Source organism: Tenrec ecaudatus, chromosome 2 (genome assembly GCF_050624435.1).
Source record: "Tenrec ecaudatus isolate mTenEca1 chromosome 2, mTenEca1.hap1, whole genome shotgun sequence".
Classification (NCBI taxonomy): Eukaryota; Metazoa; Chordata; class Mammalia; order Afrosoricida; family Tenrecidae; genus Tenrec; species Tenrec ecaudatus.
The window spans coordinates 181,938,268-181,966,114 of record NC_134531.1 but is presented as its reverse complement, the minus strand read 5'-3'; the positions used below and the strand labels follow the sequence as shown (position 1 = coordinate 181,966,114).

General features: G+C 53.0%; 1 protein-coding gene across 1 annotated transcript in view; it reads left to right on the top strand.

Moving 5' to 3' along the window:
- SLIT3 (slit guidance ligand 3) overlaps positions 1-27,847 on the top strand; it is a 705,033-nt gene that overhangs the window by 626,596 nt on the left and 50,590 nt on the right. Inside the window, exons 17-23 of the mRNA XM_075541934.1 lie at positions 4,051-4,194; positions 4,826-4,969; positions 9,675-9,838; positions 11,279-11,411; positions 18,652-18,720; positions 20,855-20,926; positions 21,499-21,570. Of these exons, the coding sequence (XP_075398049.1) occupies positions 4,051-4,194; positions 4,826-4,969; positions 9,675-9,838; positions 11,279-11,411; positions 18,652-18,720; positions 20,855-20,926; positions 21,499-21,570 (798 nt within the window). The remainder of the gene's footprint in view (positions 1-4,050; positions 4,195-4,825; positions 4,970-9,674; positions 9,839-11,278; positions 11,412-18,651; positions 18,721-20,854; positions 20,927-21,498; positions 21,571-27,847) is intronic.

The following is a 27,847-nucleotide window of genomic DNA, read 5'->3' as shown; positions in this document are numbered from 1 at the left end:
CAGTCCTCCCCTGTTGCCGGGCAGACTCCGTCCTGCCCTGCAAACCTGGAGAGTCCTGGGCCTAGAGGATGCTCTACTCACGGGGCTGAAGTCAAGCTGTCCAGAGGCTGCAAGTGAAGCCCACCCTCTGAGGCCTCTTTCTTCCCAGGAGACCTGGGAGCAGGGTCTGGAAAGCACACCTGCAGCTTGCAGAGGCTGCTGAGCTTGCCTGGTCCCCAGCTCTGGGGGCCAACCGTCGGCCGGGGGTGGGCGTTCTAGGACTTGGTCCTCTCTAGCGTAAGAACCACCATCCTCATCAAATTCAAAAGCTGTGATGACTCTCAGTTCTCCTACAGCTTGCTCTTCGGAGATGGAGGTGGGAGATACCCATGGATGGGCCTGGTACTGCCCTTTAGGGGCACTGTGGGTTAAGTGTGACCGACTCACCTCCAGGTCATCAGTACAAACCCACAAGCTGCTTCCACAGCAGAAAGGTGAAGCTGGCTGTTTCCATAACACTTCACAGGCTCAGCCAGCCCACCCCCACCCCCACCTCCCCGCAGTAGACTGCAGACTCAGGGTCTGCATGAAGGGAGTCGGGACCTGGGCGGCGGCTGCTCTGCAAACACGCTGCTGGGCTGTCCTAAGTCCTGCTGCCATCGGTCCAAGGCGGGGCTGCCTGCCCCAACCGCCACCTTGCTGCCCAGGGGTCTGTGCAGTGCTTGTATACATGCACGGATGCACAGACGCATGGAGAGAGCGGCACCAGCAGCCAGGTTGTCTGGAACATTCTCTCTGCTCCGCCCCCACCACCCCCTTTTTTTGTAACTCTCCTGCTCTCGGTTGCCCCAGCCTGAAGGAATCCAATTCACAAACCTTGCAGGAGTGGGATGCTCCCTGTGTTCCTTTCAAGGAGCGGCTATCAGGAAAGGGGAGCCTCTCACATCCTGGCTGCTGGGACTCCATCCACTGCCAGTCCCACACACTCCCCTCCCCAGAGATGCCCGCCTCCCTGGAGCAAAGCCCCTCTCCTCTGGCATGGGGTGACTTACAGCTTCAGGGCCAGCCTTCCTCTCTGCTCACATGTCTAATGTGGGGTAATTTGCGTTCTCCCCGGTGCATTGCCTTCAGCCCACAGCTTTTCCTGGACCGAGGAGAGCAGATTTACAAGACAGCGGCTAAGCGTAAGGAGATCCAGGCAGGGAACAAAATCCTGCTGAAGAGCCTTCTGGCTCCCGGGACCTTGGGAGAATCCAGAGGCCTATAGGCCCAGGTTTTCTTGGCAGGATGGGACAGGGCAGGAGAGCAGGGTCATGATGAGGACCACAGAGGGTGGAGAGCTTCCAGAGAGAGGACCGAGGCCTGGGCTGTGTCGGCCACAGCAGGCCCCACTTAGGAAGAGGTCAAGGGGCCGCCTTGAGCCAGCAGGCCCCGGGTCTATCAGGGGCTCAGGGTCATTTCCTAAGGCGGCGTCACCCACGGGTGACTGAGGTCAGCCTGGAGCTCAGTGGGGAGGGGAACAGCACAGGGCCTTGGTGCGCTCCTGATGTCCCCTCCCTCTCTCCGTGACCTGAGGCGAAGGCTTGGGACCTGCAGCAGTCAAGGGGGCAGCTGGGCTACCCTGAGTCTGTGGGCGGGGCCAACAGTGAACATGCTCAGCTGCTAACCAGAAGGTGGCAGGTTTGAGTTCACCCTGAAAGAAAGGTCTGGTGGTCTGCTCTGGAAAACCAGCCACTGGGAAGCTCTGGAGCCCAGTCCTGCTCTGACACACACCGTCAGCGCTGCCCGCTCTGGAGACTAGCATCTCCCTCTGCTGGAGAAAGCACCGTCACTTCCGGTTCCAGCCAGCCTGTCTGGGACGGATGCCTTTGGAGCTGAAGGAATCCCATTCACCAACCTTGTGATAGCGGGATGTTCCTTCTGCTCATCCAAAGGAACAGATAGATGTCAGGGAGCAGGACCCCTCACATCCTGGCTGTGCTAACGCAGCTCCACTGCCCGTCCCACACACTCCACTCCCCCCACCCCCCTGAGACGCCCACCTGTCTGTCGGGAGCAGAGCCCTTCTCTGGGCCTGCTGCCCCACCTCTCCTGTGCCAGGGGAACCAGAGCTCACACTAAAGGCTGCAGCGGGATCTGCTCCCTGTCCTGATCGCCCCCAGGGGCATCGGAGAGGGGGTTCCTCTGAGAGCTCAGGCTTGAGAAGAAAACACCATGCCCCAGCCTTGAGCTTTGAAGTCGGCAAGTGGTAATATAAGGGGAGTGTGTGTGTGTGTGTGTGTGTGTGTGTGTGTGTGTGTGTGTGTGTGTTGGGTGAGTGTGTGTGTGTTGGGTGAGTGTGTGTGTGGGGGGGTGAGAGTGTGTGTGTGTGTGTGTGTGTTGGGTGAGTGTGTGTGTGTGTTGTTGGATGAGTGTGTGTGTTTGTGTGTTGGGTAAGTGTGTGTGTTAGGTGAGAGTGTGTGTGTTGTTGGGTGAGTGTGTGTGTGTGTGTGTGTGTGTGTTGGGTGAGTGTGTGTGTGTGTGTTGGGTGAGTGTGTGTGTTGGGTGAGTGTGTGTGTGTGGGGTGAGAGTGTGTGTGTGTGGGGTGAGAGTGTGTGTTGGGTGAGAGTGTGTGTGTGTGTGTGTGTGTGTGTGTGTTGGGTGAGAGTATGTGTGCGTATTGGGTGAGAGTGTGTGTGCGTGTTGGGTGAGAGTGTGTGTGCGTGTTGGGTGAGAGTGTGTGTGTGTGTGTTGGGTGAGAGTGTGTGTGTGTGTGTGTGTTGGGTGAGAGAGAGAACGAGAGAGAGTGTGTGTGTGTGCGTGTGTGTGTGTGTGTGTGTGTGTTGGGTGAGAGTGTGCAGACACCATCAGTTGTCCAGTCTCAAGTGAGCTGCCGTTCCCACAGTGTCTGGGCCCTTGTGCTTCCTGCTTCCTCCCCGAGTCCCTCCTTTCCATCCATCCTTCTTTCCCCGCCCTTCCTGACTTCTGAGCTTGGTCCTCAGAACAAGTCACCCCAACAGGTGACTCTTCTGAACTGTTTCCCTCCATGGCTGTGTGTCACATGTGGGCCTGTGGTTTAGCTGTGAGCAGACCCCACCCCCGGGGTAGATTCACTTCCTGGTTTGAGGAGCCTAAGGGCCATTGGCTTGGGGCTCCCATAATTCTCAGACCAGTAAGTCTGGTCTTCTCTAGGGTTTTCCGCTGTATTCTGCTTTTGTCTCCCCTTCCTTTGGGGACTGTCGTGTGGCCCTGATCCGAGGTGTCAGGGCAAAATCGACTTCTTCTGGTCTCCAGGCGGTGCAGGCGGTGGTTGGAGGACGCTCATGGGTCCACTGCGTCTCCAGTTTCCTTTCTTCCTCTTTCCCCCAGGCACAGAGACACCACTGGTTGCAGGGTAGAGGCCGCTTAACAGCTGCTAAGTGGAGGGTGGCATTTGTTAATGTGCCAACAAGCCTGGCCTGGAGACCCTATTCTCTCAGCTGACTGACTATGGACAAATGACTTAATTGCTCAAAAATTAGTTCCTCGTTCATCAAGTAGAGACAAAAATAGTATCTTTCTCTCTAGGATTACTATGATTACTGGGAGGAGTAAAAAGAACTAGAACATTACAAGTTTGGGCGATCATGTAGAAAAGCTGGGACCCTTAGAGCTCTTACCCATTTCTGGTAGGGGGGTAAACTGGTGCAGCCCCTGCAGATAACCGCTGGGGGTGCCTTGAAAAGTCAAACAAAGAATTGCCATGCCACAGAGACATGCTTACACACATTTCGTTTGGGCTAAGTCGGGGCATGTGTGAAGTAGAATCCTGGTGGCAATACTCTCTGACCTCCCTTAGTGGCAATGTTTTCCCAATTTCTCACAGGGAAGCAAAAAGCCCTTCCGATCCCATAGTGTCTGTTCCACAAAGCTAGTCACCCCTGTGCATGAAGGTGAAGCTGTGTGAGCTCCTGCCCCGCCCAGCCCTCTGCCCAGGGTCCCTAAGAGTCCCCAGCTGGCTGCAGCACCAGAGTACCCTACCCCCCTTCCCACCCCCCACCCCCTGTGTCTGGTCCTGCCCCTGACTCTCTCCTGTTCTGCCCCTCCGTCTAGAAACCTCAGTAACAACAAGATCAAGGAAGTGCGAGAGGGTGCCTTTGACGGGGCGGCTGGCGTGCAGGAGCTGATGCTGACAGGAAACCAGCTGGACATGGTGCACGGACGCATGTTCCGTGGCCTCAGTGGCCTCAAGACCCTGTGAGTGCCCTGAGCCCTAGGCCAAGGCCCTGAGGGAGGTAGGAGGGCAGGGCCACCAGGGCTGGGCTCTGCCCCGCAATGGGCTGGAACCAGGAGCTGGCCGGGCCTGGCGACACCCTTCTTTTATGGAGCCTGCTGGCTCCACACTGACAGGGACACACCAATGCTTCTGCATGTTCCCACAAAGCACACACACACACACATGTGCACAGAAATGACACATATACAGACACGTATCCACGTAAACACCTATACGAGCATACATGTACACAGACATGCTGAACTTCTTCCACAGCCTCTTAGAAAAAGATAAGCACTCATTACATGTGCACACATTGACACACTCATTAACAACTGTGCAGTACTTTTGCACACATTGACACACACCCATTGGTGCTGCTATAAAAGAAGTACACACAGACAAGAATGTGGACATATGAGCAATTCCACGTAGCCTGGCTGGGGCCCCAGAGCCTGCTTCCCAGGCCTAGCCTGAGCAATGTGGCTGGCCTGGGCCTGGAACTGGAAAAATTAGCCACTGCTACCCACATGAACACCTCGGCCCCTGCATTCCTGTCATGGGTGGGAAGGGAGAGAGCCTGGGACCCTCATGCCCCCATCTGTCCTGCAGGATGCTGCGGAGCAACCTGCTCAGCTGCGTGAGCAACGACACCTTTGCTGGCCTGAGCTCAGTGCGGCTGCTCTCCCTCTATGACAACCACATCACCACCATCACCCCCGGAGCCTTCACCACGCTCGTCTCCCTGTCCACCATGTAAGTCCTCCGGGGCCCACTGCCCTGCTCCTGGCATCTCATCTCTAGGCCTCCCCCTCTCGCTCCCTGCTAGAGTGAACATCCATCAGGCTCCCTCTGGGGCAGATGATACCCCTGCAAGCAGAGCAGACCTGCCCCTCCCTCCGGGCCTCCGGGAACAGAGAAGCGCCTGCCACAGAGGGACCCACGGTGGTGTGAAACCCCACACCAACTTGGTTGGGGAGCTGGTCCTGGAAGGGGAGTGGGAGTTGGCTCTTGGGAAGGGCTCGTCATTCAGAGAGGAAAGCGTGTGCCAAGGCCCCGTGGTGCGGTTGGAGCAGAGTGGAGCTGGGTGAGGTGCTGGGCTGCTACAAGAGCAGCAGTTCTAACCTACCCGCTGCATGGCAGAAAACAAGGCTGTCCACTCCTGAAAATTGTACAGTCTCAAACCCAATGCAGGCTCCCTGGGCATCAGGCAGGGAGCCCTTTGGGCGGTCGGGGTGGGGGGCGGGTGACACAATCCCTACACAGGAAAAGTGAAGCCCGCTACCCTTTAAAGAGTTGTGTCCTCAGAAACTCAAAGGGGCACCACTGCCTTTTCTTCAAGCATCACAGGTTGGAATTGAAACCGTGGCCACATGTTGAGTTTAGAGTCAGGAGTCAGAATTGACTCAATGGCAATGGCAATAGGAGCAACGTCAGGTTGAGAGCTGGCCTGGTGTCGGGATGAAGGCTCAAGAGGGGACCGGCCAGGGGTGAGACCAAACAGCATTTGTCAAAAGATGCCCCTGGCCGCTCAGCACAGCAGATGGCCGACGACAGACAGAGCCTCGTTGGCCGTCGTTCAGGATTGCTCTCATCCTGCCCATGCAACTCCGTTCTCTTTGGCTGCTGGGTCCCTGCCCTGCCTGCTCTTCTCCAAAGATTCTTTGGCAGGGCCTATGTTTCCATTGCTGCCCACTGAGTTCAGCCAAAGTTACATCTGCACAATCCAGTCCCCGTGACCACCTCCCTCACTCTCCGCATGCAGCCCTGGCCTCCTCACTGCTCCCCCAGACCCACGCCCACTCCCAGCCCACCTTATACCCTGGCACGAGCTGTTCCCACACCCGAACACCTTTTCTTTTCTTTTTTAAAAATCTTTTCATTGGGGCTTGTCCAACTCTTACCACAATCCATCCATCCATCCATTGTGTCAAGCACATGTGTACATTTGTTGCCATCATCATTCTCAAAGCATTTTCTTTCTACTTGAGCCCTTGGTATCAGTTCCATATTTTCCCCCTCCCTCCCTCATGAACCCTTGAAATTTTATAAATTATTATTTTTTCATGTCTTACACTGACCGATGTCTCCCTTCACCCACTTTTGTGTTGTCCATCCACCTGGGAGGGGGTTATAGGGAGATCACTGTGATTAGTTCTTCCCTCCCCCCCTCCCCCACCATCCCCTTACCCTCCTGGTTTGGCTTCTCTCAATATTGGTCCTGAGGGGGTTGTCGGTCTTGGGTTCCCTATGTTTCCAGCTCTGATCTCTACCTGCCGAACACCTCTTCTCTGACTTCCTTCTCCTCCTTTCAGTCTTTGCCCAAGTGGTCTCCCACCCCTGTGATGCTGGTCTCCCTCTCAGGACGCCTCCCTCTTCTGCCTCCCTCCTGGGTCTTTCAACCCTGCCTGTTCTCCCTCCGTATTGACCGTGTTGTAGTTCTTGGCTAGTTACCAGGGAGGGGGGTCCGGATTCGTGTTTGGGACGTGGATCACCAGGCCTTTCTTCCTAGTCTGCTTTAGTCTGGAAGCTCTACTGTGTAGCCCCTCTATATAGTATCCTAGCAACCAGCAAGCCTCCAATGACAGACAAGTGGTGACCACACGTAAGGTACACACGGGCCAGACATGGGCTCCACCGAGAACCACCGCACGGGTCGTTTTCCAATACACGCTATACTTGACTAATTCATTATCAATAGTGCATTGCCAGTCTCCCTTCCACTAGAATATATATTCCAGAAGCATGGGAGTATGTGAAGGGGCTTCGAAGAGGTCATGGAATAATTCTACTCTCTCTTCAATCCACTTTTCCACGAATGTCTTGGGACCCTGGTTTGTTCACCGTCAGGTGGGACACTGTTTAGTGCTTGGCTGCTCACCAAAAGGGCAGCAGTTCTGCCCCCGCCGAGGCTCTGCAGAAGCAGAGACCCGGCCGTCTCCTCCTGTCATGATCCCAGCCTAGGGGGCGCTATACGGAAGCTCCACTCTATCCTACAGAGTCACCGCAAGTTTGGAATCAACTCAATAGCACACAACCACAGCATTGCCTCGACGCCTAGATTGCTGCCTGGCATGTAGTCGATACCCCGCATGCATCTAATGAAGGAATATGTGCGTGGGCTAGATGAATGAGTGGCGCCCAGGACAGGGATGATGGACAGGAACTAGCGCTCATGAGGGCAGTCCAATTTGGCTCGCATGGACCTCTCCCATGAGCCTCCATAGGTGGACTCCGAAGGCCCTTGAGCTGCCAAGAGGAGCCAGAGCCACAGAGCTGGAGGGGCACCAGCTCTGCCGTGGGAAGGAACTGGCCCAACTTGGCACAGCTACCGCGTGTCAGAGCCAGGCTTCCAACCCAAGAGCATCTTGACTCTGGAGCTCTTGATTGCCACATCACACTGTAGGCTCTCCGTGGCCATCCGGCCCTCCCACGTCCCCTCTAGGAGCTTTACTTTCCCCACCCGTGAAACGCGCATGACGCCCCCTCCTCCCAGGGCTGCTGTGGTGTCATGGGTTTATAAAGTACTTCGCGCCAACCCAGGCTCAGAGCAGGTGTGCCGGAAGGGATCGCTGCTCTCATCTATTCACCCCTCCCTCAATCCACCACTCCTTCAACAAATGTGGAGGAATACCTCTTCCTGGACACACAGCGCAGACCTGCGAGACCCTTGTCCTCGGGAACTGAGAGTCCAGTGTGGGAGACAGAACGCAATTGTTACAAACTCTTGTGCATGCTGTAGAGCAGAGGAAGGTGTGGAGGGAAAAGAATAAGACAGGAATGAAACTTCCTATTTTATTTGTTTATTTTTCTTCTCCATTCTCTTATGATTATTTTTTTACTCTTTATTGTGAGTTCTGTAAAGGCTTACAGAGCAGACCACTCAACAATCACACACGTGTTGTCTCACGCCCTCGATGGCAATCCCGCACCATCACAGCACGCATCCCCTCCCCCGTTCCCATTCCTCTTTTGACCTCTAATAGTTGATTCTTCTAAAGAGTAAGTACTTCGTGGGTGTTATTAATCCTCTATAGTTTGACAGAAAATTGAGCCATAGCGGTGAATTCAGTTTTTAACCTGAAGGTTGACTAAGGGCCATAGTCTGGGAGTGCTACCAGTTTCTATCTGACCAGTAAGCTTGGGAATGTTTTTAATTGTTTTTTAATCTGTTCCCCACCTCCCACATACACTCTATTGAGGACTTTCTAGTGTGGTCCCTTTCAGAGCGGTTGACAGTGGTAGCTGGGCACCAGCTAATTCTTCTGGTCTCAGAGTCCTGGAGACTGCTGGTCTCAGGGTCCATTCATCCATTGGGCTAATTGTTTGCATGCACTTTCAACGTTTTCCCTCTTCTTTCCTCTGAACAGGGAGAGGGCGGTACTTACATGTTAGATGGCTGCCTGGGTAGCTGCCTACCAAAGTAGGGGTAGGACATTGTCCTTCTGAATTATGTTATGCAAGTTGACCTTGGTGTCTCCCAGGACTGCGGTCCTGAGCCCGGAGGTTCCTGCTTCAAATGCAGGCTAAGGGAAGGCACCTTTGGGGAGGTGTCCTTTGAGATGAAGATGAAGGGAGCCAGGCAAGCTGTAGCAGCACATCCCAAGCAGGAAGGACAGCGCGTGTGACAGCTCTCAGTGGAAAAGAGTGTCCACTGAAGGGTGGGAGGCAGTTTCACGGGGGGACTCGGTGAACAAGGAGAAGTGTGTGTCTTAGTCTTCTAGGACTCCAACAAAATGCCACCAAGTGAGTGTCTTGCAAAAAGAGAGTTAATCGGCTCACAGTGCTGGCGACTGGGAGCCCAGGATCAACGTGTCAGCCAGGTTGAGTCTTCTGAGAGTCGTGAGGGAGACTGTGCCATGCCTCTCGCCTCGCTCTTAGTGGCTGCCCCCAGCAGCCCCTGGCTTCCCATGGCTCATAGAGTGTGTGCCCCCGTCGTCACAGAGCTGCCCTTCCTGCGTTCTAGGATCCTGTTAGATGTACCTGAGCGCTTACGCCCCACCTGCATGAATTACTCGTTCAGTGCTTCCATCTGATTCAGAGTAACTGCCTCTCTGCATGCCCTCTGACTTCATCTCCTCTTCTTCCGTGAGAACACCAGTGATACACGCAGATCACTAAGACTCATCCTCCTCCAATATGACTTCATGTTAACTGATAACTTCTCCAAAGGCCCGATTGTCCTTTAAAGTCACCTCACAGGTACCAGGGGGTTGAGTTTCAACATCATTCTGGGGGCCGCAACTACACCCACAGCAGGGTGACCTGAGACCGAGGTCATGTCCGTCGGTGGCCTCGAGGCCATTGGAGTGTAGGACATAGTCTACATTTCCCTTCCAGGGCCTCTCCCCCCTCCCCAGACCCCACGTGGAGGGAGAGCTGGGCCCCAACAGGGTTACAGACTCAGATCCCAGGGCCAGCCCACACAGCTGCTGAGGGAGGCTAACCTTTCTCCTTCCAGAAACCTCCTGTCTAACCCCTTCAACTGCAACTGTCACCTGGCCTGGCTTGGCAAGTGGCTGAGGAAGAGGCGGGTCGTCAGTGGGAATCCCCGATGCCAGAAGCCTTTCTTCCTCAAAGAGATTCCCATCCAGGACGTGGCCATCCAGGACTTCACCTGCGACGGTGAGAAGATGGCGGGCGAGGTGGGGGAGGATTAGTCTGGGAGACTGGAGGAACAAAATTCACAGTCGTATAAGAGAGAGTTTTATATAAAGGGTAAGTGTACATTAAGAAAGCCTCCCCACCCAGTCCACTCCAAGCCCATAAGTCTAACATTAGCCCATACGTCTGACACCGATCTACAAAGTCCTCAATCTCTCAAAACACACACATTGATGCTGACTGCAGGAGGAAAGCATCTCAGTGCTGGCAGGGGTCTCCACAGGGCTTCTCCAGCACCCAGGGTTGTTTCTTGGTAGGTCCACGTGGCTTCTCCTCAGGGATGTCTCGCAGGAAGTGAGCCTTGCCAGCTGAGGCAAAGAGCTAGCTAAGAATGCCACATACTGGTCCAAACCATCAGAGAGCAAGAGACCAGAGAACTAACAAGGTGAGGCTCACCAAGCCATTTATCTCTCTGCCCTTCAATTAAATTGTCCTTCACTTCGTTTCACATGTGTTTATCAGCCAGGTTGGCACAATAAACCTTAACTATCACAGGGAGGGAGAAGCCCTGGGCAGCCGTGGGCAATGCGGGAGGGCAAAGGTGAAGCCGGGAGCCTCAGACAGGGGCCCCTGGGATAATGTGGTTCCAGGCTGCCCGTGAACCTGCAGCTGGAGCTGTCATGGGCTCTGCAGATCCGCCATAGCCCACATGGCTGCTTCATTCAGACTAAGGAAAGATCTCCTTTCTGAAGCCGTTTTACCTCCACCAATGGGAAACGGATCATAGTAAAAGCTGGCTTTGTTCAAAACAGACACGTTTCTGCCGTCTCTGAGAACACTGTTGTGCTCAATATAAGAATCCACCGTGTCCACTGCAGAATTGGTGCCCCTTGGATGTGGTGCCCTTGTGCGGCACACAACGTACCCAACGGTACATGGGAGACCCGAGACTCGGCCCTCGTGCCTGCACCACTGGGATGGGACTTCAGCTCCTGGAAAGTCCTGTGACTGGCAGGGGGCATGTGTGAGGGGACTTCAAAAAGTTCATGGGAAAATGGCATTTAAAGATCATGGGGGTTTTCCATGAACTTTTTGACGACCTTGACTATATCTGGAGAACTGAGGTCCTCAGAAACTCAATGAACTTTTTTGTTAGTAGAACTCAAGCAAGTATGGTCAACTATGTTCAAATAAGGGACCGATGAGCTGGTTTTACAAATTAGCCAAGGTTCAGGTGGCCGTTGGAGCTTGGAGCACACTGTCCCCCCTTGAGGGACTGTGTACTTGCGGGAGGGGAGAGAGAGGAAGGGAAGAAACAAGTTTCTGTCTCCACTCCACTCCTTGAGGTTTCTTCTAGACTAAGGCTGCTTGGCCAAGGCCAGCATCCAGACTCGCTCACCTGCTCCCCCTAGTGGAGCATGCCTCCCACCACGCTCACCATCTCCGGGGCTCTCTCCACAGGCAATGACGAGAGCAGCTGCCAGCTGGGCCCCCGCTGCCCGGAGCAGTGCACCTGCGTGGACACAGTGGTGCGATGCAGCAACAAGGGACTCCGAATGCTCCCCAAGGGCATCCCCAAGGACGTGACCGAGCTGTAAGTAGCCTCACTGGATGCTGGGCCTGCTGCCACTCCCTTCATATTGTACCCCAGCACCACAAACTAGAGAGTAAGGGGTGCAGGGCCTTCCCCAAGGTGACAGCAGCTTTGGTATGGGTTCTAGCTATTGATAAGCACTATGTCATAAAGTAAAAACTGAGGAATCTCTAAGTTATGTATTAGTAACCCGTTTAAAAATACTGCTGAATGCCCGTTACATGCTTGGGCAGCTTGTTTGTGTGAAAAGAGAACAACAAAGGAGCCGTGACGCGTGGTACGGTGTGCCTCTTGGCAAATCCCTTGAGTGCCTGCCTCTGTGGAAGACAGCTGGGTTTTCACATCTGCTTCCACAGTCACACTTCCCTGAGAGGTGTTGGAGTTGAAATAAAGGAAGGAGATTTGCCTTTCCACAGATACGTGGCTGGGAAATGCTGGAATATTTTGGTAGCCTTGAAGTGTGGACAGTCTTCTTTGAGGTTACACCCAAAGCTGGCAAGTGGAAGTGTCCTAAAGTTTAGTTGTCATGGGTAGCCATGTGAGCTTGAAACATTCTGTTACAAGCCTTGATGGGGTGCCCTGATGACACAGTGGTTAACAAATGGCTGCCAACTGAAAGGTCCGCAGTTCAAACCCACCACCACTCCTCAGAAGAAAGATCTTCCAGTCTGCTTCCAGGAAGACTTACAGCCCTGCTGGGGCAGACCTGCTCTCCCTGGGGGGTTTGCTAAGAGTCGGCGTGGACCGGACGACACTCACAGGTACATGAAACTCTGTGGGTCTCTTGCATGAGGAGCAGTACTTTTCACTGATATGTACTCTTGTAGAAACACACATTGGTCACTTGGAATGTAATGGCTCTCTGAGTTAGATAGATCTTACACATTTCTCAATAGCATTCTCTAATACTGAAAACCAGCACACCCCAGGGCGCGGTCGCAATGCCATCAGGTACCTGTCAGTGGTCCCAGTTGCACCTGTCCTGACAGCTGGGTCTTCTCCAGCAATGTCAGCTGCTGCCTTCTGTGCTCCGCCCCCACCATGCTGGGGGGTGCTCCCTAGAGCTCTTCATGGGGCACCTCTCTGCAGCTGACACCCTGACACCTGCGCAGAGGGACAGGGATATGCCTGCAGCCAGCTGGAGAGGGCCACACACATATTTGAAGAGCAGCTGGCTCTTCCCACTGCAGCCCTTGTGAGTCCGGGTGCAGACTCCTGCCCAGAGCAGCCCTCGGCAGATGGCAGCAGGAGAGGGCACTGGGAGGCATTGCTGGGCATTCACAGCCTTGGTGGACGGGCCGGCAGGCTGAGTCCAGGCCAGCAGCCAAGAAAGTCCTTCACTCACCCACTCTGTGCCATCCGCTGCACTGGTTGCTGGGAGTGCAGTTCCACAGATCAGATCCCTGACTCAAGAAACGTAGGACGAGGGAGGGGGAGAAACAACAAAAATGCTAACCAGGAAATTAGGCATTTTCAAGGAGGGGGGAGAGCAGCATTTCCCAGGAAATGAGGGGAGAGAAAGGAGTTGAAGGAATGTGTTTTATGAAGGCCCTAGGGTGGAAAGGGCTGGCATTAAAGAAGCAGAGAAGGCTGTGAGATGAAGCCAATAGAAGAAAAAGAGGCTAGTGTGCACCTAAGGCTCGAGAGGGGCTTGTGTGGGCTTGCAGGCCCTGGGGAGGCCTGGCAATGCAGGGTCAGGGAAGAACATTAGACAGGACAGTGACGGGATCCAGTGGGAAGCAAAGGGTCATTCAGGGTCTTTCCATCATTATGGCATTACTTGTTTGGTGATCTGTGCATATTCAGATTTTAATGGACGTGGATGAGCTCTGGTGGTTTTAGTGGGTTACAAGTTGGGCTGCTAACCGCAGGTCAGCAGTTCTAAACCACTGCTTAGTGGGAGGAAGGTAAGGCTGTTCTGTAAAGAACCCCCCCAGGGGCTGTTCTGCTCTGTCCTGCAGGATCTTTATAAGGGCATGTGGACTCGGTGTAGTGTCCTGAGAGTTTCAATTGGCCGGAAGGAGTCCTGATGGCACTGAAGAGTACTTGTAGCCACAAGGTTGGCTGTTCAAAACCACCCAGCGACCGAGTGGGAGAAAATCCTTGGGGGCAGTTCTCCTTTTTTAAGTGGGGTCTCTCTGAGTTGCACGTGGCAGGGGTAGTTCAGTGGTAGAACCTTCCATGCGGGAGACCCGGGGTCAACCCCGAGCTGTGCAGCCGTAGCCCGTCTCGTCTGTCAGGGGAGGCACCTCGTGTGCCTTGCTGGGATGCCAAGCGGGTTTCAGTGGGGTTTCCAGACCAGGCATACTGGGGGAAACGGCCCAGTGATCTGTTTCCAAAGATCAGCCATGATAACCCTGCTGGACCCTACTGGACACCGCTGGCCCAGTGGAGATGGCAGAGACCCAGGTCATCATGGTGGTCGGGGGCTGTCGGGGGACAGCTGGTACACCACTCCAGGGCTGTCTAGAGAAACTCTGTTGTTCGCATAACCACCATTCAGGGTGGTGATTGTCATAAGATCCCTTTCCCAGAGGAGAAGACACAGTTCAGAGAGGTCAAAGAGCGTGTCTAAGGTCATGCAGCGGTGAGGTGGGGGAGCCAGGCTGTGAGCCTCTGCTGCCTGCTGAGCAGTCTCCTGGGACTGATCTGCCTCAACTTCCATGTCCTGCAGGTCCAAGAGTTCTCTGTGGGGTGCATGTCTACAGCGCCCGGCTCCCATCTGGAGCGGGGCCTCCACACCCAGAGAGCTCTGTGCACTGCCATGTGCCTGGTCCCAGAGCTGGGACTGAAACCGGGCGTTTAAATGCAAGCCGACACCCAGGGTTGCCCCTCACTGTGGGCAACTTGGGGAAGAGGGCACTACCCTGAAGGGCCCCTCGGGGCACCTGGGTTGCAGCTGCAGGCAATCCCGGGGTGGAAGTCTCCATGAAAGAACGCCTACAAAGAGAGCTTCCTCCCACAAGCGCCTGTGCCTCTCGGATGTGAAACCTTTGATTTGCACTTTCTGAGCGGGAGGCTGGTCGCAGGGGACACCTGCACTTAGAGCAACTCCCAGCCTCCCGAGCACAGCTCCAGGCAGCCTTCCCCACTCCATCCTGCAGATGGCGTCTCCCCACCTTCTGCCAGAGTCCGGAAGCACCAAACGTTAAAACGAGTCTACTCATCCAAAAGCTGTAGGTTTCCAGTTCACCTAGGGGTGGGTTCCTCAGAGGAAAACCCTGGCGATCTGAAGGCCTGGTGAGAAGACTGCCTTGGAAACCCCTGGGAAACACAGTTCTTCTCTGGACGCACATGGGGTTACCATGTGTGGGAACTGGCTGCATGGCGGCTGGGCAGCTCACAGGTGGTGACAGGCAGTGTGCCGAGGGGCTGCCATGAGCAAGCCACACGTGGTCGGTCCCACGGCCAGTGAGGGCTCAGTGCTGTGAAGGAAAGCACCAGAAGCTCCGGCAGGGCTGGAGAAGGGATGCGTGAGCAGAGATGGGCCATCTGTAGCCATCACCCAGGCCCTGGGTGAGGAAGGAAGGGGTCAGGCAGAGGACCTGCTTGTGCACACCCCTGGACCCCCAAGGAGCGGGCCTGTTCTAGGAAGTAGAAGCTGGTGATGTTGGAACCAGGAACCAAGGGAGAGTACATGAAGGACAAAGCCAGAGGAGAAGGCAGGGCAGGATTAGGGCAAGAGCAATGGTCTTTCTTGATTGAGAAATAGCACCACAGAGGGTTTGAAGCAGGGAGTGTGGCCATTCCAATTAGGGGTGCACCCTCAGAGTCAAGCAAGCACCCAGGGGAACTGGTCCTCTGGGCCCAAGGCCCCTGAGCAGCTGTGTGACTCACCCTCCCGTGCCCGGAACCTCCCTGTCTCAGATGGGATGCTGAATCCTGCGGTACCTTATGCCTTCATCCAGCTGATCAGTAAACCCAAGCATCGGTGGAGTCTCCAAGGAGCCCTCATAGCCTGGTGCATTAAGCATTGGGCTTCTAGCTGCAAGATCAGCAGTTCAAACCCACCAGCTTCTCCACAGGAGAAAGATGGGGCTTTCTATAACTCCTATAAAGAGTGGCAGTCTCCGAAATCCACAGGGCCAGTGCTGCTCTGCCCTGGAGGGTTGCTATGAGTCGGAATCGACCTTGATGGCAATGAGTTTCAGGGATGGAGTGGAGTGTCAGGGTGGAGCAAACAGTGAATGCACGTGGCTGCTAACTGAAACGTTAGAGGCATGAGTCTACCCGGAAGAGCCCTGGAGGAAAGGACTGGTGATCAACTGCCAAAAGCTCAACCACTGAAGCCCCAAATGGAGCCCAGTTCTCCCCTGACACACATGCAGGGGCCGTGAGTCAGAAGTGCCTCCATCGCAACTGGCCTTGTTGTTGTTGTTGTTTATGGCACACTTACCTGTGCCAGCACAGAGCCTTCCTTAAGGACCCCAGAGGGGGCTGTCCTTTAACCCAGGTTCCAATGGGCATCCTGAGCAGTCATTGGTGCCTTCTACTTGGACCTGAGCCCCCTGCTGTGCACCGGACAGTAAACTCTGCAGAAGGAGCCTGAACAGACCCTCTGGGAGCTTACGTTGTGTTGGGAGGAGAGAGAGAATAGGTTCTCCGGTTGAGTGTGCGTGTCACCTCTCAGGATGAGATGGCTCCCGTGAAGTGGGAGAAAGTAAAGTCCCATGGGGTTGATTGCATGAGCCCCTGAGCGGACATCTGGCTCCTGTGCCTGCAGCTCGCCGCTCTGAGGCTCGGTGTACTTACCACCCACATGGCCTCCTCCTCCCCAGGCCCTAAGGATCGACTGAGATTGTCGTCACCACAGAGGCTCAGGTGATGCTCCCGAGTCGGGCTTTACTGCTCTCTCATTGACCTCGTCATTGTGTTGCCTGCGAGTTTGCCTCACACAGCAAGCCTGTCGTACAGGCTGTCTTCGGTGCACTTGACCCAGGGTCTCTGTCTCTATACCTGCAGTGGGGATGGCGTCTGGGTGCCCTTGTCAGAGGCTTCTACTTTGCTGAGTCATCTAGCAAGCAAATGAGAGGGAGAGAGAGGGGGGCCAGGAGGCCGAGCAACCACTGAGGTCAGATCCGGCCCCCCGCGGGTTTCTTGGGTTCCTTAGTCTCCAGCCGGGAGAGATGCTCTCTGGTCTAGCGCTTCCCCACCACCCCGCTCACTCATCCAGCATGCACCTCTATGCTTCCTCTCAGACCACGCCATCCCATCAGACACCGTGCCCCTGCCCACCAGAGCCCCCAAAGCCACCCCCCAGCCTCCCCAGCCCACTGAGAGAGCCAGGAGCCCAGAGCACGCCTGCACTGCCCACCACACACCAGCCTGGTGCACCCAGGGCCAGCGCCACATGGAATGCAGAGACCCTCCTTCAGTCTCACACATGGAGGGCACAGGGTGGACACCAGAGAAGGACACCCAGGAAGCTCTGCCATCAGGGTCTCATCACAATTCAAGGTACAGCCCGGGCTGTCCTGCTGCTGCCTCCTCCTCCTCCTCCTCCTCCTCCTCCTCCTCCTCCTCCTCCTCCTCCTCCTCCTCCTCTGCTGTGTCCCAGGATCATCCTTTATGCTGCTCGGCTCAGCTCAGACAAACGTTTCAGTACACAGCCGCCATTGACCCGCTCAGCCCCGGCAGCCCTGCGAGAGCAGGACGAGGGGGGCAGGCCCTGTTGGGGCTTTTCTACCCTGTAGCCACACAGTCACCAAGGCAGCACTTTCTGCAGGTGCGATCAAGTGGGGCCAATGACCGTCTTCAGGGCAGGCGCCTTTCTCACCCACGAGCTCATGTTCACTGGCTGACCTTTCGCAAGGAGATCTCCAGGCCTTTCTTGAAAGGCACCATGGGGGTTGGGAATTGATTCCCCAAACCTTTGATTAAATGACCCAGTACGTTCACCACAGGCACCACTCGGAGACATGTCTCCTCCTTAGCCACGTCTAACTGCAGTGGCCCCTTGGCACACTCCACCTAGTACCTACTCCCTGTCCTTCAAAGTGTAGGCCATCGAAGTAGGAGGGGGCTTCAAAGAGGTGGTGGGAAATGGAATGGAAAGATAAAGGAATTTTTCCACAAACCTATTTTGAAGCCCCCTCCTATATGTTATATGTACTGACTGGCTCTGTCTCTTCTCTCTCTCTCTCTCTCTCTCTCTCTCTCTCTCTCTCTCTCTCTCTCTCTCTCTCTCTCTCTCTCTCATACACACACACACACACACACACACACACACACACACACGATTGTTAACCTCCGGAAGCAGGAGTGGTGCTGACCTGTTCATCAGTACATACGGCATCTGCATACTGACCTTTTCCATAAGGGTTTGTTCCGGAACAAAGGAATGTGCTTCTCTTAGCTCATCTTCCTGAGGGCAGGCACAAACCCACTGAGGAAGCAAGCTCAGGCTGTCTGCTTCTGTAAAAATGTATAGTCTCAGAAACTTGCAGGGAGGCAGTTCTACTTTGTCCTGTAGGGTTTCCAGGAGTCAGAATCAACTGAATGGCAGTAGGTTTGGGTAGGATAAGATCACTCCTAGCCCAGCTCCCACCCTGCCCTCTTGGAGCTACATGGACTAGTGGTAAGAGGAGAGCCTTGGAGTCAGAGATCTGGGTTGAAGCCCTAGCCCAGCTACTTGCTCACTGTGTGACGTTGGATCTGTATCTGAACATCTCTATACTTCTGCGATCTCAACTGTGAATTCCTACCACCCAAAGTTACTGTGAGGACTGGGCACTATGCCCTGGTGGTATAGTGGTTTACATATTGGGATGCTAATCATAAGGTCAGCAGTTCAAATCCACCAGTCATGTGAGGGGAGAAAGATGGGACTTTCTACTCCCATAAACAGTTACAGCCTGAAACACCAACCAGGGCCATTCTGCTCTACCCTGTGGAGCTGGGTGTGCCAGAATCAGCTCGCTGAAGGGTTGCTTTATTCAACAAGTATGTCTTGAGTACCTACGCCATGCCAGCTTTGTACACCGCCTCAGGGGGGTCCAACAAAGGCGATTATAAATAGGAGCCCTGGTGTCGTGGATCTTAGTCAACTAGAGAAAAAGGAGCATCCTTCACTAACCACACAAATAAATACTAAATGACAAAAACAGTATGTTGCTTTGGAGGAAAAATCCAAAGGGGCTAAGAGAGAGGAAGCCGAGCTAGCCAGAAAACCCAGAGGTGATGTTTGTGAGGACGTGGGCACTGTCTGTTGCCCCAGAGTCACGCTGCACCTCTCTTTCAGGTACCTGGAAGGAAACCACTTGGCGGCCGTGCCCAAGGAGCTGTCTGCTCTCCGACACCTGACATTGATGTAAGGACCCGGGGCTGGGTGGGACGGCTCGGGAAACTGCCACAGAGAGCAAGAATGGTGCTGGGGGCAGGCACCCACGGCCACACTGATTCCCCAGGTAGAGCAGGCAGAGGAAGGGCCCCACCTGACATCCAGGTCCCACCTAGAAATACCACCAATCCAAACTGGCCAGAAGCCTGGTATCACTGGCCCCTTCTTTGTGTGACCTTCCCTCTTGGCTTTGGGGAAGGTGGGCCAGCCTCTGAGCTTCTGGGCCAACTGACTTCCCGTGGCTGCATGGTCTGGCAAGGTGTGAGCTAGCCAACAGCAAAAATGGGTATTTCTGCCCTCCCCTCCCCACTCCTCTTCTGGTTCTCCAGGGAGGAGTCCTGGTGGTGAGGTGGCTCATACCTTGTGCTGCTAACTGCTAGGTCAGCAGTTCAAAACCACCAGATACTCCTCCGGAGAAAGAGGAAGCTTCCTACTCCTATACCGAGTGACAGTCTTAGGAACACACAGGAGCCATTCTCCCCTGTCCGATGGCATTGCTGAGTTCGCAGCGACTCGGTGGCAGTGAATTTGGGTAGTTCCCCAGAGAGCACGCTAAGTAGATGGTTAAAACTGAGATTCCTTCTGTCCAGAGCTGCTACTGGCCTCAATCTTCCCAGGTAAACCTCCATAGGAGGAGCCGGGCTGCTGGGTACAGGTGGGGCCAAGAAGCCTCACTGCCGGACCAAGGTAGGACCCATAAGGATGCAAAATCAATCTTTAGGCAAATGATAATGGAAAGATGTTCCTGACAGGGACCAGCTCACAAGAGGTACGATCTTTCAGGATGAGCCCGTGTCACCCTTGGGGAAATTGGGGGCCACTGAGGGAAGGTGACAGCCACTTGTCCCTTCATTGGCCTGGCTTGCAAGCTATCTCTGAACCAAACCTCTAGATCAGAATGTCTTAACAGCAGCACAGGTGACACTTGGGGCCAGGTAATCCTGTGCATTGTGTAATATTCGGCAGCACTTTGCCTCTGCCCACTGAATAGATGCCCATAGAGCACCCCCACCGGGTAATGGCCACAGACATGACAGAATGGCCCTTGGAGGACAACATTGCTCCAAGGTAGGACCTCTTCTCTAATCCATGGCTGTAACAATCACCTGAACAGCTATTTTGAAAAATACTGATGCTCAGGTCTCCCCCAGGTCAATTAATGCTGAATGTTGGAGGGTGAAAGGTACTAACCATAAGGTCAGTAGTTCAAACCCACCAGTCATGCCATGGGAGAAAGAGAAGGCTTTTTGCTCCCATAAAAACGTACAGCCTGGAAAACCAACCAGGGCAGTTCTAGTCTAACCAACCAGGGCAGTTCTAGTCTAGCCAACCAGGGCAGTTCTAGTCTACCCTGTAGAGTGTGTATATCAGAATCGACTCTAAGGCAATGGGTTGGTTCTTTTCTGGGACGGAGCTCAGACTATTACCAAGTTCCCCAAGTAACTCTAGTGTGCCTCTCCATTAATACTGCTGCTTTGAGTAGTTATTCCTGAGCAGAAGCTAGAGAACATACTTGGCAGAAGACTGTACCCTGGGCAACCCAGTTCCCCTCACAGGAAACCTAGTAAGTTAGTGAAGCCAAAAGATAGGGAGGGTGGAAGGACAGTGCATGGGGACTGATGAGAGGTAAGGGGTATTAAAATAAGGAGTACTTTCTTAATGGCATCTTTTGCAGGTAGAATAAATAGATGTCCAAACATATAATTGAATGATTGACTAACTGAATGAAAGGATAAATGAATAAATAGTTCATTGAATGATTGATTGACTAAGTACTCAATGGAAAATGAAATGGATAGTTGGATGAACGAGTAGGTGGGAAAATAAAAGAATGCATAGATGGATAAGTGGGTAGATCAGAGGACTGATGGATGGGTGAATGAAAAAGTAAATGAGTAGTTGGTTGAATGGAAAATGGGTAGGTGGGTACATGGATTGATGGATGGACAGTAGGTGGATAGATGAATGAGTAGATGGATGGATGGATGGATGGATGGATGGATGGATGGATGGATGGATGGATGACAAACATGTGCTACTTGAGCATGACCCCTTTGAGTGGAACTGACAGTAAACCCAAGAACTTCCATTCTGCTTCTCCTAGTGACCTGAGCAACAACAGTATAGGCGTGCTGACCAACTACACCTTCAGTAACATGTCACATCTCTCCACTCTGTGAGTACAATGAGGCGTCACGGGGAGCGTGGCTATGAGCTGGGTAGTCCATGGCCAGGACCATCCTCCCCCTTGGTCCCCTTAGGCCGAGGTTCTCTGCTCTCCTGACCCTCCAGCACAGGCTGTGTAGGGTGAACCTTAATGAGCAGGGGAAATCAAGCCAGCTGGGACTCTGCTGCCTGGGCAGTCAGAGAAAGGTTGGAGCCTAATTAGTCCTGAAGAAGGCTCTCAATGGAGTGCCCTCTGTCATTTGTGAGTTTTCCTTCCCAGTGGAGGCTTTCCCTGCATAATTATATTTCACCCAGACACATGTCTTTCCAGTGGGTTTGCACGTCATGAGCACAGGTGGTTTAACAATAAAGGGAAGTGGTGGAGAAGCCTACAGAGGGACGTGGGAAAATGCTGGGGAAAGGGTACCAGGGGGCTTGCTGGGGTGGTGGGAAGGATTCCCACCCTTGACGAACAGGATGTTAAAACTGGAATGATCGAAACCCATTTGCTGGGCTATCGTGAGTAGCTGAGGGAGGGTCCGGGCTCCCACAGAGCACAGAGCACTGTCTCCTTTCCCACAGGATCCTGAGTTACAACCGGCTGAGGTGCATCCCCATGCACGCCTTCAACGGGCTGCGTTCTCTCCGTGTGCTGTGAGTCACCCAGAGCCCTGGGAACCTGCTTACGCTTTCCTGGGTAGCATCAGAATGTCAGTGAGCACTCCCCAGGCTCCTGGCTTCCAAGCCCAGCCTCTCCACAGCCCCACAGCCTCACAGTTCCCTGCCCACACCATTTTTTCTTCAAAGGGGTAGAGGGACTAAGAGTGAGAGCCGACCGACCAGGCCTGACATCCAACCCATAGCCGCTTGTAGAGCCTTGACCAGACTGCTTCACCACCCCCACCTTACCCCCATCCCGGGAACGGGTTCCATAAAGCCTCCTTTGGGAGCTTGAGGACACATTGTCACAGTCCACATGCTGGGAGCCAGCCCGAGTATGACCCTGAGCACCTCTTTGGATGATCACGATGTGTGTGCTTGGCCCTCTGGCTCCGGGTGAGGTTGTGCTATGAGCCACTGCAGGGAAATGGAGAGGGCCAACCGAAGACCCTCGGACCCAGCCCAGCTCCTGGCACACAGGCATCCTGCAGTTGGTTCATGCAGTGCCCCCCTAAAAGTGTCTGAATAATTTGTCAATATTTAACCATCAGGAGGTTTCTCATATTCAAAAGCCTAATTTACACATTCTTTTAGAAACTGGAGAGGCAAGGCCATACCAGGATCCCCTGCACATTCATGCATGGCAGCCATGGGGGTGAGGCAGTCGGGGTTGGGTGGCCATGGGGGTGGGGCAGTGGGGGTGGGGGCAGCTATGGGGGACTGTTGAGGTTCACAATCTGCAGCCCCCACACAGCCCTCCTCCTGGCCTTTCCTGCATGGCCTCGGAGTGGGGTTGACTGAGGTGGATGAGCTCCAAGTAAAAGCTAAGAAGCTATGATTGCGGGGTGGGGGGCACCTGCTTTCCAGGCTAGACTCTGCCCCTTCCCAGCTGTGGGAGCCTTCCCATCCATGAGATCAGACAATCGTGGCAATTGCCCTCACAGAGTCTTGCAAAGACTAACTGCAGTACTCTGCATTTGGCTCTTGGAGCATGCTCTGGTGCACTGTAAACACTCAATTACACATTCACTGGAATAGGAGCACTTAACATTGTGAAAAAAAATGTCAATGATACTCCAAACCATCTAAAGATAGTGTGTGCACCTGGTCCAGACCCCAGCAACATTCTTCAATGAGATGGAGAAGCTAGTTGCCAGCTTTATCTGGAAAGTAAAGACTCAATAAGCAAAGCCTTTCTGTAAAAATGGTACAAGGTGGGGAAGCTTCACGCTCCCCAGTCTCAGGACCTACTCCACAGCCATGACAGACACATGCCCCACGGAAGCAGAAATGTGAACCCAGAAGTAAATCCATCCATGTATGGAGGGCTGATCTTCAGCGAAGGGTCAAGGTCCTTCAAATGGGAAAGGAAAGTCTCTTTAATAAATGCTGTTGGCGGTACTGGGTATTTCCAGAAAAATTAAACAAGATCCATACCTCACACCGTGCACAAAACTAACTCAAAATAGATCAAAGACTTAATATTAATCCTAAAACTATTAAGATTATACAAGAAAAAAAACAAGGGACAATGCTAAGGTGTTAACATGCAACATAACTAATCTGCCAAACATAGCTAAAAATATGTGGGCCAAAGAAGGTAACTTAGGTCACCAAACACAGAACACCTGTGCTCTCCGGAAGACTCCACAGAAAGAGTGAAATGAGCTCCTAGGTGGGAAGGAGGTAGGGCCCCGATGGCTATGGCAAGCGTCTGATCTCTAAAATCTATCAACAGTGGCAACACCTCCACAACAAAAAGGCAAATCGTCCGATTTAAAAATGGGCCCAGGAACTGAACAAACACTTTATTAAAGAAAACCAGCAGGCAGCTGGCGAACACACAAAAAGATGCTCATGACAATGAGGCATCAGAAAGATGCAAATGAAAGCTAGAATGAGATACCATGTCATCCCAGCAAGAATGACACTGATGTACATCTTAAACAGCAAACAACCAAACAGAACAGCAAACACTGGGAGGCTGTGGGGGCTATTGGGATTCTTAGGTACAGTAGGTGGCACTGAAAACGATCCACCCACGATGGAAAACACTGGGATGTTTCCTTAAAAGACTGGAAAATAGAACACCACGTGGTTCCAAATCCCCGCTTTTGGTAACATGAAGAGAGAAATAAAAGCAGGGAGGTAAATAAATGCGTGCACCCATGTGTGTCTCAGTAGTCGTTGCAATGGCAACAAGAGGGATACAGCCTCGGTGTCCATCAGCAGATGAGCGGATAAAGAAACCGACGCGTCTATGCAACGGAATCGCAGACGGTGACGAAGAACAATGGGGAGATTGCAAACAGCGCACAATGTGCAGGAATCTGAAGGACATCGTGCTGAGTGAAATAAGTCAAACACAAAAGGACAAATATTGTATGAGAACTCTATTATTAAAAGTCAAGAATAGGTTTGCACGCAGAAAGAAGCATTCTTTGGATGGTTACCAGGGGGCGCAGAGGGAGAATCACTGACTGGATAGGAGATGAGTTAATTCTGCCAGCTCGCTGCCATCAGGTCCATGATGACTCATAGCAATCCTGCAGGACAGGGTGGAGCTCCCCCGGTGGGTTTCAGAGACTGTGACTCTTCCCAGTAGAAAGCCTTCTCTTTCTCCCCTGGGGCAGCCGGTGGTTCAAGCTGCTGCCCTGTGGTTAGCGGCCCAGCATGGAATCCACTACAACCCCAGGGCTCCGTGATTCAGGGACAGGCAGTTTACAGACTGGGAGAGGTCAGCACAACATGACCGAGGTAAAGGAAGATAAAGAGAGGGACGGAAGAAGGAAGGACAACGGTCTGTGAAAGCATCACTGGGAGTCAGAATCAACTCAGGAGCAATTAGCATCCATTTGTGTAGAATCACGATCCACACGCATGGAAGTAGCTGTCAAGAAATCAAATGACACAGTGCAGTGGGGCAATCTGCTGCAAAAGATCTCATTAAAGTGTTAAAAACCAAGATGTCACTTTGAGGACAAAGGTGCGCCTGACCTTGGTATCCTCAATCGCCCCGTATGCATGAGGAAGCTGGACACTGAATAAGAAAGACTACGAAGAAGAGTGCCTTTGAATTATGGTGTTGGCCAAGAATACTGAACATACCGTGGACTGCAAGACAAAAAGGAAGAAGTCTGGGCTGGAAAGAATGCAGCCAGAGTGCTCATCAGACTTCGTGTCGTGCACTTTGGATGTGTTACCAGGAGAGCCCAGTCCCTGGAGGAGGACATCATGCTTGGTGTACTAGAGGGTCAGAGACAAAAGGAAGAAAGGAAAGCCCTGATCCAGACGAATGGATGCAGGGGCTGCAGCAGGGGTCTCAAGCATGGTATTGTTTGAACGGCGTTGTGTCCACTGTACACAGGGTGGCTCTGTACATAGACAGCACCCAACAGCAGTAGCACGGTGGATGCTGTAAGATACACAATCCTGCAACAGTGGTAATAACAATTGTTTGTCATTTGGGGTCTTAAAAAATTATGCGTCACCGTCTAAGGAGCAACTATTGTCTCTTAACGAGTGAGACAATGGAGAATGAAGAAAATCGAAGATTCAAGGAAGCAGAGGACTGATGAACCACATGAGCTGCAGTCCCCTCTAACCCGAGACCAGAAGAACAAGCTGGTGCCCACTAGTTGGCTAGCGGTACCAACTGCTGAACAGGATCGCCATGGAAAGTTTCCCTTGGAATAAGCCAAATGGTCTAGAACAAAGTTTAAAGACAAAAATATTACTAGATGAAAAGAGCCCAGCAGAACCCCCCAAACTAGTGTCAGTACAACCTTCGACCTTGAAAGTGAAGACTCTCTGGGGCCACCTTTTAGCCAAATAGAAAGTAAGGTGATAAAACAAGCACCCCTGGGAAGAGTGTCCTCCTCAGAACAGTCAACTACAATGAGACGCAAAGAACAACATTTGCCCAAAACTGAAGAGAAAAAGGCTGGGGGAGGGGAGGGGGACAAGGGACAGACAGAGAAGCCAGGTAAAAGGAACCCAGGAACCCAGGGAAGAAGCAACAGGCCTGCTGACCCACTGCAGGGATTTGAGCCAATATCACAGACCAATTTGTGCTTGAATTCTTGATTAGAAAACTAGTTTGCTACTTGAGCCTTCACATAAAGCACAATAAAACCTTACTATATATGTATATATTTATCTGTTATTACAATTCAGAGGCCCCTGGGTAATGCAGTTAATGCACTGGCTGCTCCCCAAAATGTTGGCAGGGTTGAATCTACCCAGATGTGCCTTGGAAGAAAGACCTGGTTAGCTGCTTCTGAAAACTCCGCCACTGAGCACAGTTCTACTCCAACATGCAAGGAATCCCCATGAGTTGGAAGCCATTCAGCAGCAACAGCAGCAGCAGTTGTTGTGACTCCTCCCATATCAGGACTCACAAGAGCAGGAATGGCGCTCCAGCACCCCAACTCTCGCCCAATGCCCAACTGCCAGCTGATTTTTCTTCCTTCTTGAACCCATGTTGTTAGTCAAGACAAAAATCTGTGAGCGGTATTCGAATGAGAAGAGAGAAGCCAGACCCGCCACTCCACCTCGAACCGTTCCGGCCATTACTATTATCCTCATCATGTTTTTGTGGGATTTGTCATTGTGTGTGTCATTGAACCTTTTCTGTGTGTTTAAGAGGATTCTGCCCATTTTGAGGTTGGGAAAATTAAAATCCAGATTAGGGAAGTAGCTGGCCAGAAGTCCAGCAGCCAGGAAGTTGAAGTATCTGGCCCCAGCACCCAGTGAGCTGGCCCACCGCAGAGGCTTCAGGCTGATGTGATTTATTGAGGCCCACAAAACTCCAGTGTCAGCGACAGCTCCCGCCACATGTCATACGCGCTGTTATTAAAAATCAATTCTCCTGGAGCCAAAAAGTGCCCGCACTGACAGTGTGCAATCTGTTATTGTCACTTATTTATTATCTACCTTCCCTGGGGACGTTGAGGATGGAAACATCAGCAAAACCATTTCTCTGTTTCCACTTGAATACAGCAGGCGATAGGCACATCCCATTGGCCGGGGCGCATCTTGTCCCCCCCCAATCCCCATCCATTGTCTTCCACCCCAGACTGCCAATGCTGTGCATGGGTTTGCTACCTAGGGGTTAAAATTTTAAAAATCACCCATGGCCAACAAGTCAGTTCCAACTGCTGTTGACCCAGGCGTGTCTGTAGAGAACTCTGCTTCCTAGAGTTTTCAAGGGCTGAGTTTCTGACTACAGTTTGCCAGGCCTTTCTTCCATATCACCTCTGAATGGGCCCAGACTGCCAACCTTTCAGACATGCACCACAGAGGGGCTCCTCCTCCTTCCTCAGCACTCGGTTTGTGCCACTCCAGGCGTACTGTTGTCACGGATTTCTCAGGAGGACTTGTGGACACACAGGCTGCGAGCTGTGCTTGCTGCTTGGATGAAGAATTAGTCAGGCGGGTTTCACAAGGTCTGCCATGACGGGCTGCGGCATCACAATGAGGGTGAGGCTGGCACAGCACCCGGCAGGGTTTCGCTCTGCACATCGAGTCGCTGTAGCTCAGAACGGGCTCGATGGCACCTGACAGCAGCAACAAGGGCAGACCTGACTACCATCGCGCTGGAGCCAGACGCCCTTGTGGCTACGAAAGGGGCTAGCCACTGCCGTAGACGCACTCTGACCCTGCCTGGGCTTCTGGGACGGTAAATCTTTACGGGTGCAAACAGCATCAGCTGCTTCTTGCAGGGCAGCTGGCGGATTTAAACTGCCAGCCAATGCCTGACCAACAGCCCTGCAAGGACTCCTTAAAAAGGGACCTTAGAACCCCTCAATCCACCGCCTGCCTCTGTGGGGAGCAATGCTTTTCTTCACAAGGGCCGATTCAGGAAAAGCACACATCTTTACGGGCTCTCTTTCTTTTATATGTGGATCCTTTCTCCCAATAATTGCACATCTAGGAATTTCGGGCAGGAATAATCCAGAAAGAGAGACAGCTTTTGTGCATTAAGGGCTTGTTTGCACTTTCGTTTTTATCCTAAATTTTAAATCGAGCCTCCGGGTGCCACAGTGCACACACGTTTACGGAAGCAGGCTGCAGGCAGCCGGCAGAGCACGCGTATTAGAAGGGGTAAGCACAAACGCTAGACCACAGCGGAGGAACGTGATTCCCACGTGGCACCGCAGAGAAAATCGAAGTACAGGCCTAAAAACTGGTATGCCCCAGTGATAACTTGGAAGCTTTGATGCATACCCAAGGAGGACTACAGGAAACATAGAAGACGGAAACAATCATT